The 15,094-nt window shown below is 39.1% G+C and overlaps 1 protein-coding gene across 1 annotated transcript in view; it reads right to left on the bottom strand.

Annotated features, from left to right (window-relative positions):
• The window catches only part of Prdm5 (PR/SET domain 5), a 156,978-nt gene that overhangs the window by 72,759 nt on the left and 69,125 nt on the right, over window positions 1-15,094 (bottom strand). Inside the window, exons 4-7 of the mRNA XM_028782470.1 lie at window positions 8,757-8,928; window positions 7,029-7,203; window positions 5,343-5,464; window positions 1,822-1,901 (exon numbers count right to left, since the gene is read on the bottom strand). Coding sequence (XP_028638303.1) covers window positions 1,822-1,901; window positions 5,343-5,464; window positions 7,029-7,203; window positions 8,757-8,928 — 549 coding nt within the window. The remainder of the gene's footprint in view (window positions 1-1,821; window positions 1,902-5,342; window positions 5,465-7,028; window positions 7,204-8,756; window positions 8,929-15,094) is intronic.

The raw sequence follows: 15,094 nt of genomic DNA on the forward strand, positions 1-15,094 counted from the left end.
ATCTAAGATTAAATAAATCCCGTCATATGTGTTCAAATGAGAGTGTATAGATATACAAACATCAACAGACTTAAGATTTTTGCCTCAGACTAAGTCTCTACTCTCTAAGTCCTAGCATTTATAAGGGATAAAAAAGGAGAGCAACAGGACATTGAGATACTCAGTGGGGAAAGCATGTTCTGTGCAAGCATGAAGTTCTAAGTTCAATTTCCCGGAATCCACATAAAAATTTGTCTGCAACCACAGAGTTCCTATGATAGCACAGAAAGCAGAGAGAGGAGATGGCTCAGCAACTCAGGAGCCAGACAGGCTGGTGTATGCAGCAGAGACAAGAGTCTCTTTTGGACCAACAATGGAGACTGCCTGCTGGTCTCCGCATGTGTGCTTGGCAGGTATGTTCCTGCACTCACATAAATACACACACACACACACACACACACACACACACACACACACACACACACACACGTACATACACAGTTTAAGGGATGGAGATAGAAGAAAAGTGTATAGACTGGTGTTCTGCAATTTCAGCACACATACTAAAGTCTGAGCACTACTGAGCCTGGCCCCTGTCCAAGAATGACACCCAAATCTGAGAAGCACAGTACATCTTCAACAGCCCCATGAAGTCACCAGCTGGAAACTGCAAAAACTAAGAGAATGAGCAGAGAATCCTAATCAATCTAATTTCCCTGTTTAGAGAGGAGAAAACCAGGAAATCCAGCCCAATGTTACATGGAGAACTCCTGAAAGAAAAAGAAACAGCCTTTTATTTGTAATCTGTTACTTCTCCGAAAGATGATAAAAATCCCTCTACATCCAGGAGACAGCTTCAGACAGGTCAGTATGATAGTAACTATTTCATATGTCATAATTTAAATGCATAAACTTGTGACTAATAGATGAAAAGTGGTAAGAGTTTTAAATCCTGTCAAGTTACTATGCAATAAATCTATATGCATACAAATACATAAAAGGCATTTTACAAATCACAAGAAAAATAAAATTTTTACACTCATTATACTCTTCTAGATACCAAGTCACTGAAAGTTTTTTTCATGTTCTTAGATATACTAAATAGCTAACATGTAAAATTGGGAGATATTTTGGACTCTATTACAACATAAACAAAATCGAAATTTGATTTTGATTTCACTGTATTCACTATCAACTATTTACTAATTACTAGACTTGATGCTTAATTTTCACATTAAACTTACATACAAAGCTAACAGTAATTTTTATACTTACTGCAAATCAATAAATACATTTTCTATTAATATAATAATTCATTTCTCCAATGTCACTGGGACACTCAAGCTATCGATATACACGCCTTATCACTTTCCTCCAAAAACAGAATAAAGCCAAGAAGACTCGGAGACATCCAGAGCCAATTGCTCTCATTATTTTCACACTAGTCTTAGTCTTCTAAAAATCATCTAGCTCTCATTCTGTACCAAACTAAACTACAACACATACGCATTTTAACAAAAAAGGCAAACTCTTCACACAAAAGTGTTTTCAAATCACTGACTTATGTTTCCTGAGCAAACACAAATTGAAACATCTTGAAAGTGTGGTGGGTGCTCTGTGGGAATCAGCTAGACATGACAGCCAGCATTGAGGAATCTGTTAGCTAACTATGAACGAAACAACTCAGACTCCTCTGCAGCTCACTCCTCTGTACACTGCTTCTGTGCTGTGGAACACTTCGTCCCAAGCTAGCTAAGCTCTATCTTAGTATAACATCCACCAAATGATTGTGGCAAGATCGTGCTGGAAGGCCTTGCAGCCAATACACAGGCTCTCACCCACCTTCCTGTGCTCCTGCAGGCTCGACACCGAGGTGCACCTTCTATTGCACACCGAGCATATGAGCTTTCTCTTAGGATCACCTAGGACAGGGAAGAAAGACCATCACAGATTAACTGAGGTTGACCCAGGATCCCTTCTATGCAATTTCATTGTCATGACTGAGAAATCTATGCTGTTTATAGTCAAGTCTTTCCTTTCAAACTTGAAAGTCCCCAGCTCATCAGTTTCTACATATATTAAGTCTTCACAATTTCATCTGTTAAAATAGTCTTTAGAGAGAAAGCTCCCATAAAAAGTTAGAACAAAGTTTAAATAAATCAAATTTTTTAAAGGAAAAAAATTGACATGTTAACTCATAAATTGATTTTCCCATTTCCTTTACCTTTCATCAAGCGACTTCTTGTTATAATTATTCAGACTATTCCTTCAGAACTAAATTCCTGTAGAATTTGAGCCCATACCTTATTAAATAAGTGTTAATAAACAGTACAATGTAAAATCAACCACAATAATATATTACAGTGGCAATTTACACTGTTAGAAAACCAAAGCAGAACAAAATTTCGTCTTCTTTTACAATGATGATAGAAGCTCATTTCATATTTCAAACTTCACAGGAATTAAAGACTCAAAATAATTTCAAAATGCAATGTCATAACCTTATTTTCTGTACCAACATAAATATCCTCAAAGTGATATTTTATGATTTTTAAAAAGTTTATTTAAAAGCTCTCAAAGTAAATATTTAATATAATGTAGCACCCTGTGCTCATCACTTCACCCAAACGAGGTGAAACCTACAGGCATCCTCCCTCTAACCTCAACACCAGGCAACCCTGACAGCAGAAGTAATACCACAGTACTGTGTAAGCACGTTCCAGAACTATGTTTATGAAAAGGAAACAAACATTTACAAGAAGAAACGTAAAAATTTTCATCCTAGTTTTCAAGATAGCAAGATAGTCACAGTAACAGTTGGTACACTTAATTGTTTAAAGCACTCTAAAGACTACATGGTCAAGAAAATATGTTCGTTGATGACACTAGAGATTCACACAACAAAATGAGATTTATCTTGCATGAACTTGTTCATCAGTCTGTACATACACTGCAGAAAGACCACCAAGAAAAGCAACGTGTCATCTTTTCCAACTTCAATTATCTGGGATTGGCACAGTTCTTTATGTCCTACCACGCCTCTTAGTGAGACCAGGCCCTGGTTTTCCCATAAGGAAAGTGAAAGGAGGGGAGAAGAGAGAAAGAAGTTGACATCTCCAACATTTTATTCCTGTCTCTGCTTCAGTCCCAGCTTCCCATCCCTCCCATCTCTTCCTCACATCTCTTTCATCTTACAACTGGAAAACTAGCCTCACACAGACCAATGTAGAAAGAGCTGGTGAGGATACAGAAAAAGTTCATTCTTACAAACACAACCTTTTTCTTAGCATCCACAGAATCCATAGAGTCTTGGCTTCCTATATTCCGGATGTAAGGTGTTTAACTTTCAGGAGACTTGAGGGTACTGTGATAAAGTTCAGTGGTAGGGTGGGGCCCTAGGTTAAATCATCAGTACCAGAAAAGCAAATCAAACAACACAAAAGAATTATACTAACAATTACAGAAGCAAGAAATGGTCAAGGAAGCCATACAACTTCACTCTCCTACAAACCTATCCACCGTATGCTATTGCTTCTACAAAAAAAAAAAAGTTCGACCCATTTTTAAATATTCAGCTTCCCTTCCTTTGCCTCCTTCCAGTCACATCACCTAACGGGACATGCTTCCTCACAGATCAGTACAGATGTAACCTGGTTTCCTAGTTCCTTCAGCGCCTCTGTGTTTTATACAAAGTCGTCAGCCATACCTTAGTGCTGCTCTCCCGGCTCTAACAGGAAGTACTGTCCCCATCATCCCTACTTTTGTGGAAAAAAGATTAGAAAATGATACCACGTGCCAGACCAACTGAGAGGTGTGCACGAGACTTTCGCTAACATACATCAGTGTTCATATCTTATCACAACCTGTAACATGGGATAATGATGATAAAAAAACTCTTCATGTATGACTTGTTTCCTGCAAAATCACCACGAATGCCCCAAAGCTGCAACAGTAAGCAACCCGAACAATTACAAGAAGACTCAAAAACTACACTATAAGCACAGCAGGAAGACCATATGCCTAGTGATGAGGATGGAAAAGTTTCCAGAGTTGTAGCATCCATCTGGCTTTTTACTTAGTTCAGCAAAGCTGACTTTAAAACTGACATAAAAGTTAGGTTAAAATACGTTGCAGACAAAGATGGAGAAAATTAAGAGCAGCATTTTAGCCAAAACAGCATTTAAAAAAACTAAAACCTACGAAAGCAAATCTATCAAAAAGTTATGCCTGCTTCTGCCATCATATGAAAGGCACCAGTATATTTTAAATTCAGCAGGGGAAGTCATTTTCCATATACCAGCCATATGTTCTTCAAGAAGAAAGCCACAGAACAATGCTGGGAAGTCTTGATGATTGGCACCCCCTGAAGGTTAGCCTCCAAAGCTTCACTTTCTGCCGCCAGTGTTGTTCATGGCTCATAGTGTGCAAGCTCAGGCAGTGAGTGTGACTGAGGCTCACAGTCACACTCAGGCTAGCCTCTGTCACCTTATTATTGAAGTCAGTTATTTTCAGACATCAGAGGTCCTGATGCCAGGTATCAGTCACTCTTTTCACTTAATTGTGAGAATGAACCAAGAAGGAAGAAAAGAGTTTCGTGCCTATACAAAGGTACATTTCTATTCACTTCCCAGAAGTGAAAGGTAAAAGCGAATGCATGCGAAAAGAGATGTGCAGAAGGACATGATAGTTTCCTTGGGTCTCAAATTCTCTTACCAAACAGACAGCAAAGAAACAGAAAGACCCCACAGTGCAAATGGTAACATAACCCAAAATATATTCACTAATTGGCAAGAAAGTATTAAGAACAAAACCCTAGGTGACAAGACAATGTTATATTTGTTTTATTGTTTAGCTAAGGATTACAAGGAGTTAAGGGAATCATCTGCTCAAAATTCAAATATTTTCAACTCCATGGAAAAAAAAAACAGTTAAGAATCTTCTCCAGTACAAAAGAAATGCAAGCACTTAAAGCACTGAACGTTCTTGTAAAAATATTAAGGCAGAAGTACATCACTTTGTAGCTTCAAAGTATACTTACAAATGATCAATTTCAACAGTGTATGAAAAATCAAGTTTATGGACTAAAACAGTGAAGTGATTTAAGAGTATACCCTGGTGACAAGAACAGCTAAGTGTAAGCCTGGTTTACAGTAATGATTAATTGAGACACGGGGAAGATGATAAATGCTGCTGAAATCAACTTGGAAAATTAGTGTTTGGTGAACCAGGCAAACAAGTCAGATGTGCGTCTGTGTGGCGCACAAAGGGAAGCCTGCCCCCTCCTCGCAAAAGAGAATTAGAAGCAAATCTCATGGCCTGGGGATGGGGGTCGAATTAGTAAGGACTGTGCAATGCCTCCTCACCAGTGTGAACATTTTCCTGGTGCCTTTTCAGGGCATCCTTGCTTTTCAGCCTCTTCCCACAGCTGTCGGCTTTGCACACAAACCTGGCATCCCCTCGGCAAGCCTTCTGGTGCTGCTCAAAACTATAAGACAAGTAGCAAGGGGGCAGAAGAAATGATGAAGACATGCCTACACACTCAAACATCACAGAAGGCTTCTGCAACCCATGCCTCCTAGGACATCCTTCCTGCAGGAGTCTAGGGGCCATTTCATGCATTCATTATGTTAATTAATAAGAAAGATGTATCTAAATCCTTCAGTTTCCTTAGTATAGTGCTGACCTACTTCAAGTATGAATTAAACACACAAAAATGACCAGCAGAATGTGAAAGCCATTTTATAACCAGACACTAAACCTCAGTGCTGAACTGAAAAGAGAATTGCAAAGAGAACACTGAACACTCAATGGAGAATCCTCCAGGCTGCTTCTGGCTGCTAGGAAAGAACACTGAGAAAGGCAGGGAAAGAAACCAGAGTGCCAGGATATGCTCCCATCCTCCTGCCGCCTTGCCATGGTCTTCCACATTCTTGATAGTACCCTATTTAGCTCCAAAACATAGCTCCAAATCTGACAGTGAATAAATACATATAAAAGCTGACTAAAATACAAGCTAAAGTTAACATATTAAAAAGTATTATAACTGTCGCTTGGCTTTATTTGAAGAAACTAATGAAATCTCTAAATGTTTAAGCCATCTTAAAGGTATCAATTTTTCAAAGATTTGTTGCTCATAAATAAAATTATTTTCAGATTTCATAAGCAAAACTGATGCATATAATATATAGAAACGTCACATCTGTAGATGACAGATACATGATAGGTAGGTAGGAAAGTTGGAAGATAGATAGATAGATAGATAGATAGATGATGGAAGGATAGATAGATAGATAGATAGATAGGTGATACATAGGTAGACAGACAGACAGACAGACAGACAGGAATGAAATGGTATACTTTGGAATTAAACATAACAAAACAGAAACATTAAGACATTAAGCCTGCAAGATATTTTACTAATGTAAGGTAACAGTCTTCTAAGTGTGGACATTTAGAGTCTCTGTATATTCTCCTACTTTTGGTAACTCTGACCATACAAAATGTTAAAATGGAAGCTAATTTTATGTTGCAGACACAAGCGATTAGGATAAGGTAAAGGGTAACTTCCTGTAATTCACCTCACTGCCTCACTCTGACCCATTTTCTTCAAATTGTCCTTCCAACTTGCTGTGAAACAGATGGTAATTTCTATCCTCTCATTATTACTACACTGAATTCGTCATCAGTTAAACAGTTTTAAAACAAATTGGAGAGCAAATAAGTGAAACTTGGTGAATAATCTCAAGTACTGGCTAAATTATGCATATGTAAATTTCAGACTAGTAAACCATTAAGAATGGTATTTAATGGCAAGTATGAAAGGCACCTAGAAGGGCTTAGCAGAAATGATGCACACCTGTAAACCTAATGGTCAGAGCATTCAAAACTCAGCACGATACACTCAGAAAAGAGGAGCTCATAGCCAAGTAGGCTAGCCTCCACTTTCCCACACATGCATTAGTGCAAGCTCACAAACACAGACACACATATGAAACACAGTGAACAATCTGACTGTCAGTCATAAGCTGAACCCCACCAAGTATACGCACTGTCTCTGCAAGGCCTGCCTCACAGGGAATTTCTTCCCGCAGTTCTCGCATTTGAACTCTTTCTCCCCTGTAGGCTTCTGGTGCAAGCTCTGAAGATGCTCAGTAAGGACTTCCTCACTGGGAAAGCTTGAGTCACACTGTGGACAGGCAAAGTCCTCTTCACAGCCAAGATGACCTGTGCAATGTACAACAAGAGAGTTCACAAGCCAGGAACCAGCTTTGACCTCCATTTCAAAATCAAACTATTTGTGTCTACTACAGGCATTTTTTTTTATTTTCTCCAACAAACTTTAGCATTGTCCACATTAAATAGAAAACAAAAATGTTATCAGAAAAACTATTTTAAAAATCATTTTATTGGCAGAAGTATTACAGAATCAAATTCAATCTGCAATTTCGCTTTTAATGGTAATGTTTCAGATCAGAAATGACAATAAATGCTGAACTGCAAAGCAAATCTTTTCCTGGAAAATGGATCATTGTCACTTTACTCTGAGCTTTACAAGAAGAATCCAACAGACATAAACTACTGGGAACTGCCAATGGGAATCTCACGCTGGTTTGAAATAAGGCACAACACTGAAAATAGTGCTGTCTGTACAGGTGCCGTGGGTGAGGCACTCCTATTCCATATGACTGGCAGAGCTCCACCTACATTCTTCAGAATGCCATTAAAGTTACATATCTTTAGAGTTAAGATGTATTAAATATGAAAAAAATAAAATAACTGATAATACCACCCTGAAGATGCAGTCAGTGAATACCAAAGCCACAGGTGGTCAGTCTGTGAAGTGCAATGTCTGCCATCAAACCTTAGGTGCATTCTCCCATGTGGTTCTTTTCCCCACTCTAACTCCAAGTCATTTACATATTTAAGGTGCCACATTCATATAATTAAATGCTACACTGGCAACCATGTGACTGACGTCTTTGTTTCTTTTCCTGGGGTCACCTTTGTGTCTTGTATGTTTAACTTCTGTAAATGAGGAAGAAGTCAGACACCAAATGTGCTGGTCCCCCAGCTTGAATGTGAACTGCAGACAGAACTGTGAACAAGAAATTTCTGACTGTTTAAAAGTATTCCTTTCAGCCAAATGGAGAAAGATATAGTGTGCTACAACACAGCACTTTCCCTCAAGCTTTCTGTAGGAATCAAACACAGGACAAATAACAAATGAGTATTTCACACCAGTTGACAATGAACTGGCATCTATTTCCTAGACTGCAGGTCTCACCTATGGTCACCAGAAGTCTTTGATCCCCAGAAAAGGACAAATTAGCAATCATACCATCTCCTATGACGAGACTAGAAATAGATTTCCATAGGTCCAGATTCTCAGAAGATCTCAGAAGACAGATCTCCAGAACACAGCAGGGCTATGCTACAGATCTGGACTTCTCGAGTGTATATCGGATGAAATCCTCAGAGTCTGAGTGACCTTCTTACTGGTCACTGTCAGAATCAGTGCAAGAGGAGACAGACCTTTACTGTATGTTACCACAGTGACAACAAGAACCAGAGCTGCCCCCCTGACCTGGGTCATCATATAGAGCACATCTGTTACTTACCCCAAACAATCTTTTCCTGGTATTCAGAGGAGAAGAACAGTTTTGACAAAAACTCTTTTAACAATACCACATCATAGCACACAAGTATAATTCAAATAATTCAAGCTACCTTCCTCTTCAATGTCTCTTCCTTCAGATCACCAAACGAAGGTGCAGTACCTTTACTTCCAGCTGCCAACTGTCCCTTAGAGTGGTCAACTTTGCCTTCTCTGGTCATGGTCAGAGCTTGTTGCTCCTCCTCTGCCTCCACATCACTGTCCAGGTAGCCAATCAAAAGCTCTGTATCTGTTTCTATATCATCAACTGCCAAGTAGAAAATATTTTCTCCTTCCTGAAATAAAGTTAAAAAATTCTAAGGCATGATTAGCTTCTGATACCACTTTAAGATGTATTAATTTAGTATGTGTTATTGACAATATATCTGTTAGGACTTGAGAATGGAAATGAATGATTAGGGATTCAAAGTTAAGCTCAGATACAATGTAAATTCAAGGCCAGCCTAGGCTACAAGAGACCTTGTCTCAAAATACAAACAAGCAAATAAATAAATAAATACTATACTAAAAATAACTGAGGCCCCTGTGCCTATGAAGTTACTATTAATTTTTCTTTATTTCTATGATCTGGATGATGAAAAGTATTCAAATATAAAAAGTATTGCATATAAAATACAACTATACACAAATTATAAAGATGAATGACATCATATGAATTGTATTTATATTATATGTAAGTATGCCTTAATGATTTTGTTCTGATTAATATTACATATAAAATTAAAAGAGAAAATTTCAAATTCTGACACAAATTAGAGGGTATATAAACAAATTAGTTTCAGAAATAATTTCCAAAGAGCTGAAGCAAAAATACCAAAGACACTAGACACAGGAAATTTAAGGTACTGACTGAGTGATCCTGTATACCTCGTCTCTTTGGCCTTGTTTATCCTAAGAAAATTACTGAAGACAAAGGAAAATAATAAAGACAACAAGCAGCATACTTTTTTAAAGGAAATTCTAGCAGGAAGGAATCAGTAAGAGCTGAAATGGTAGCTACTCTGGAGGCCCTTCGGCCAGTAGCAGACACATAGGAGGAATATTGCAGAACCAAAGAAATTCCCAGAGAATGTTCATTCTTGGAATAACATTGGTACAAAATGCCTCCCTGAGCCTTGGTCAAATCTTCAAGAAAGCCAGTCCTGGGGCTGCAAGTCTGGCTGTTGCAGAGAACTGTCCAGAGTGGGTTTCCTCCCTTAGCTTTGGAACTTCCCTGAGATAGTTCCTAGTTTGATTGCTGAAGATAAGTAAGAATACACAAAATAAATTTATTGAAACTTCTTCCTGGACAAAAAAGAAAGGAAAATAAAGAAAGAGCAAGGAAAATAAGTTTCACTGAAGAGTAGAATTCAATGAAGCACACAGCACAGAGTGAAGCCCTCATTAGTCTGACAATGCATTATACACTGAAGTTGAAATGCACAGCAAGAAAGAGGCAGAGGGGGATGAGAGGAGGAGAGAGGGCGTACACAGCTGTTTCAATGTACATGTGCAGAATACACAAGCAGAAACCCTAGGAACTACGGAAAAGTTTGCACACAGCATCGTCAGGAATAGAAAAGAGCTACTCTCTATTTCTTCACTTGAGCTCCCCAACTACCTCTGTAACCCCACTGCTGAGACAAAACATGTAACAAAGCAGACAAAACATGTAACAAAGCAACTTAAAGAGGGAAGGCTTATTCTGGCAGTTTGAGTCTGATCCATCAGGATCTGGGAAGTCATTGCTCTGGGAGCAGGAGACGGCTGCAGTCAAGAAGACCGGGGTGGGGGGGGGGCAGACAGAGACAGAGAGAGACAGAGTGAGTCTGGGGACCCAGACTGTGAGATGGTGCCTGCCCACATTCAGAGTGGTTTTCCCATGAGACTCAGTTAAAGCTCTCTGGAAGGACTCTCACAGACATGTGCAAAGATGCCTTTCTATGCTGGTGAGTATTCTGTCATGCTGACAACAACAATAATAAGCACAGCATTTGAGAAATGTCTCACTGCATAGTCCTCGCTCACCAAATGTCATACATTCAAGGATAGGCTGGAACTCGTGACAGTTCTGTCCATGGTTCCCAAGTGCTTATAGGAATGTACCACTAAGTCCAATTGTCTTTGTTTTTTAAGTGTATTTCAAAATTTAAAAATACAAATATATATTTTTCTGTTCCCTGAAAAAAATCAGAATGATGATCATTATTCGGCAATAATGAGAGAAAAAATTCAAAGGTTCAATCTGTGTTTAGTCACATGATGAGACTATGTTTCAGAACATCCACTTCTCCAGAAACAGTTATTTAAGCAATCTATAAAAACTACTACTCGTGATGTAACAAGAATAAAGAAACAAAAGGACATAGTCAGTAGAAGAGACTAAATCAGAACCAGTCCTTCTCCTGGTTAGTTTCTCTAAACACTTGAAAACTCCCCTGATGGAAGTCTCAGACACAACCATAAATCTCTGTGCTTATCTGATCAACAGCCATGAAAACTAATTGAAACTGCTTTCTGACACATCAGTCATTTTGTGAAGGTTTGCATAGCAGTAGATTATCTTTAATTTTAAAACATGATAACATTATATTAAAGTATAACTTTGAGGTATGCATGTTTATTGCGAGTCTGTAATGAAAGCAGGGTTTAATATTTACTAGACTTTTAATAAAAGCAGTAACAGCATTTCACAATCTGATGTGCTTGGTCATATTATAATACAAAGAAAAATAAAGTCACGAGGGTAGCATGCATCTGTTGAAGAAGTGGAGAAATCCTTCTGTGTATAATTCATACCATCACCAAGACCTACAGTATCATCCTCTGCATTTGTGACCATGAGTTGAAGATCATGCTCTTAACTCTCTTCCTTGCCAAGGGATACAATGAGGACACTGATTATCTTCCCAAGTCCCGTGTGCTGAAGGCTTAGTCTCCAACATGTTATGATATTGAGAGAAGGTGGATCCCTTGGGAGATGAAGGTTAGTCGTAGAAAATTGATTGTGTGTATGTCCTCAAAGAGATCACCTGGATTCTAGACCCTTTCAGTACCTTCTTTTCCTCCTACAAGTTCCTTACCACGTGGTACCTGATCACAGATCACACACAAAAGTCAACCAATCAGGAGCTGAATTTGTAAACCCAACAAACTGAACAGCTACACTGCACTAATTCTTAGTGTCATCATCATTCCCAGAACTTTCTCCATGGTATTTTCCCCTTTCTAAAACTCTGTCAGGACCTTCCATGCTATTAGTTTCTAGAGCCTGTGGATCTGTTTCCTAAACTATAGATTCACTAACTGCTTTATCATCCCTTGCACTCTAGTGGGAAAGACATAGAGTACAGATGAGGAGTGGGAGAGATTATTCAACAGTTAAGGGCACATACTGCTCTTCCAGAGGAACTGAATTGAGTTCCTCATACAAGTGGTAGGCAGCTCACACCCACCTGTATCTCCACATCTAGATGATAAAATACCCTTGGCCTCCACAGGCACTTGCACACACATAAGCACAGCCTTACACTCAGATAAATATACTTACACACAATGAAGAATAATAAAAATTGATTTTAAAAAGTGAGCATGGCTCACAGGGACTCAGCATCACCATCCTATTATCAGTAAGCCCATTTTTGACATTCTGACTCTCATATTTGGTTTTCTTTATTACACTCATTATTTCTGTTGATGAGTTGGTTACATGTGCAGAGTCTCTCCTTGCAGAAATCTTCCCAGCTATTTATATGTTGGGAATTCACTTCCCTGGGCCTCAACCGTAGAGCTATGATACTGTTTATGGTTGGCCTAAGGCTCTGGGTGATTATCTGGAGATTAGTTCTACAAAACCATATTCTGTTCAAGCATTCCCAAACCATTAGCTTTCACCAGCTTATAGATACGCCATGTAGCATGGAGCTCTTAACTGTTACTCATCTCTTACAATACTGCTCATTGTGCTTGTGTCTATTCTCATTCGGCTTGATTGTACTCCTATTTGATGATTGGGAGATTGCTTCTGCATTTGGCCATCTGTAATATCAAAATGTTGCAGCATCCTAAATACTCAACCTGTGTAAAGAGGTGTTTAACAACTAGTTTTTAAAGAATTGTCAACCCTTACTGCTATGGAGAGATAGAAATGAAGAGAGGGTGATTCGGTCCTTCTTAGAAGGAGCAACAAAATACTCAAGGGAGCAAATATGGAGACAAAGTGAGGGACAGAAACTGAAGGAGGGGCCGTCTCAAGACCACTCCACCTGAGTATCTATCCCATGTGCAATCACCAAAGGTAGATGCTGATGTGGAAGACAGGAAGTGCATGCTGATAAGAGCCTGATATGGATATCTCCTCAGAGGCCTTCAAGAGTCAGACATATTCAGAGGCAGATGCTCACAACTAGCCATTGAACTGATCATGGGGTTCTCAATAGAGGAGTTAGAGTGAAGACTGAAGGAGCTGAAAGGATTTATGGCACCATGAGGAGAGCAACAATACCAACCAACCACAGCTCCCAGGGTCTAAACCACCAGCCTGGGAGCACTTAGGGGGGGGGATCCAGGGCTTCAGCTGAATATGTAAAAGTGGAGGGCCCTGCTGGGCATAGGTGGAAGAAGAGAACCTTGACCTCATGAAGGCTGGATGCCCCAGGGGGTGGGAATTTTGAGGGTGGGGAGGTGGGAGTGGGAGGGGGTAGATAGAGGTTACATCCACAGAGAAGAAGGAGGAGGGGCGAGGGGATTGGGGGTTCCGAGGGGGTGGTGGGGGATGGGGTAAGGGGACAACATAGGAAATGTAAATAAATCATCCAATAAAAAAAATAAAATAAAAAAATGATAACATTCTCTTAATAAACCATTTCTTCAGATGAAAAAAAAAGAAATGAAGATAGATATTATATAGATATAATCATCTAAGCCAACATGTCGGTGCTGGCTAGTTTTATACGAATTTGACAAAAGCTGGAGTAACCTGAGAAAAGGGAAGCTCAATTGAGAAAATGCCTCTGTAAGATCGACTGCAGGCAAACCAGTAGAGCATTTTCTTAGCTAGTGGTTGAAGTGAGAGGGCTCAGTCCACTGGTGGGGGGAGGGAGGTATATGCCTGGGCAGGTGGTCTCAGATTCTTTAAGAACACAGGCTGAGCAATCCATGGGGAGCAAACCAGTATGCAGCACTCCTCCACGGCCCCTGCATCAGCTCCTGCCTCCAGGTTCCTGCCTTGTTTGAGTTTCTGTCCTGCCTTTCTTTAATGAACAGCAATATGAAAGTGTAAGGTAAATAAATACTTGCTTCCCCAAGTTGATTTCTGACATGGTGTTTATCACAACAACATTAACCCTTAACTAAGACAATGTTCAGCAGGTCATATATAAATAAGGTCTTATTTCTAATGGGAGACAATCCAAGTATTTTGTAATTTCTTTCAGTTGGGTATATATACACATATACATATATATATGTATATATGTATATATGTGTGTGTGTGTATATATATATATTCAAAACATTAAATAATGTATTGCTTTTGTAATAAATCATAAGAAATCAAATTAAAGCACTGTTCCTCTGCAAGAGCTGTATATATTCTAAACCACCAAGCCATTTCCCTGATATTAATGTTATTTAACATACATTTGAAAGCCAGTGGTTAAGATGTTCATTTTATTTTCAAAAGTATTTTAACTAATCAAGGTTGCTTCCAGTTACTAGTGTGTCTGTCCTCAAGGTACCCTGTAGTAAGCACTCAGGTTGCTGCATGGAAAGAAGCTTACTTGGAGTCTAAAGGCAATTCTGCCGTTGTCTGGGTACTCCTGGACAGTGTCAATTGGACAAGGCTTCTTGTCAGCCAGGACCTCTAGTTCAGCTACAAAGCAGTGAGCAGTGATGTGGGCTTATCTCCTCCTTCATTAAGCTAGAGTCAGTCACAATTGGCAGAGGGTCCCGTCAACAAAACAAAAGGAAGAGTGTTCATACAACATAGTCTCTCAGATCTTGTCCCACTTAAGAAAGGTGGATATAAATTAAGAAAACTATTGAAACAGGATGCAATAAGAAACTAGAAAATACAGCCTTGTAAGATTAAAAGTCCTCTTTTTAAAAGCCATACAGAGTAATTTAAGCCATCATTTGCTAAAAGTTTTTAAACAGTGACTACCATACTATGACAGTGGTTAGGACCAAATTAACTCAAGATGTCTTCCTGTTGAATTTTTTTTCTGATTCTATCACTTATTGAATGGACTCTTTCCTGGAAGTTTGGGAGATAAATCTGACTAGCAGGGCTGGGAATATGGTTCAGTGGATAAGCAGCTGCTGCTCTTTCAGAATGCCCAAATTCTGTTTCAGCACCCATAGTAGGCAACTCGTAATTTTCTCTAATTCTAGCTCCACAGAATCCAGCTCGCTCTCTCTCTCTCTCTCTCTCTCTCTCTCTCTCTCTCTCTCTCTCTCTCT

The sequence above is a fragment of the Grammomys surdaster genome, unplaced genomic scaffold (genome assembly GCF_004785775.1).
Source record: "Grammomys surdaster isolate TR1022 unplaced genomic scaffold, NIH_TR_1.0 752, whole genome shotgun sequence".
Lineage (NCBI taxonomy): Eukaryota > Metazoa > Chordata > Mammalia > Rodentia > Muridae > Grammomys > Grammomys surdaster.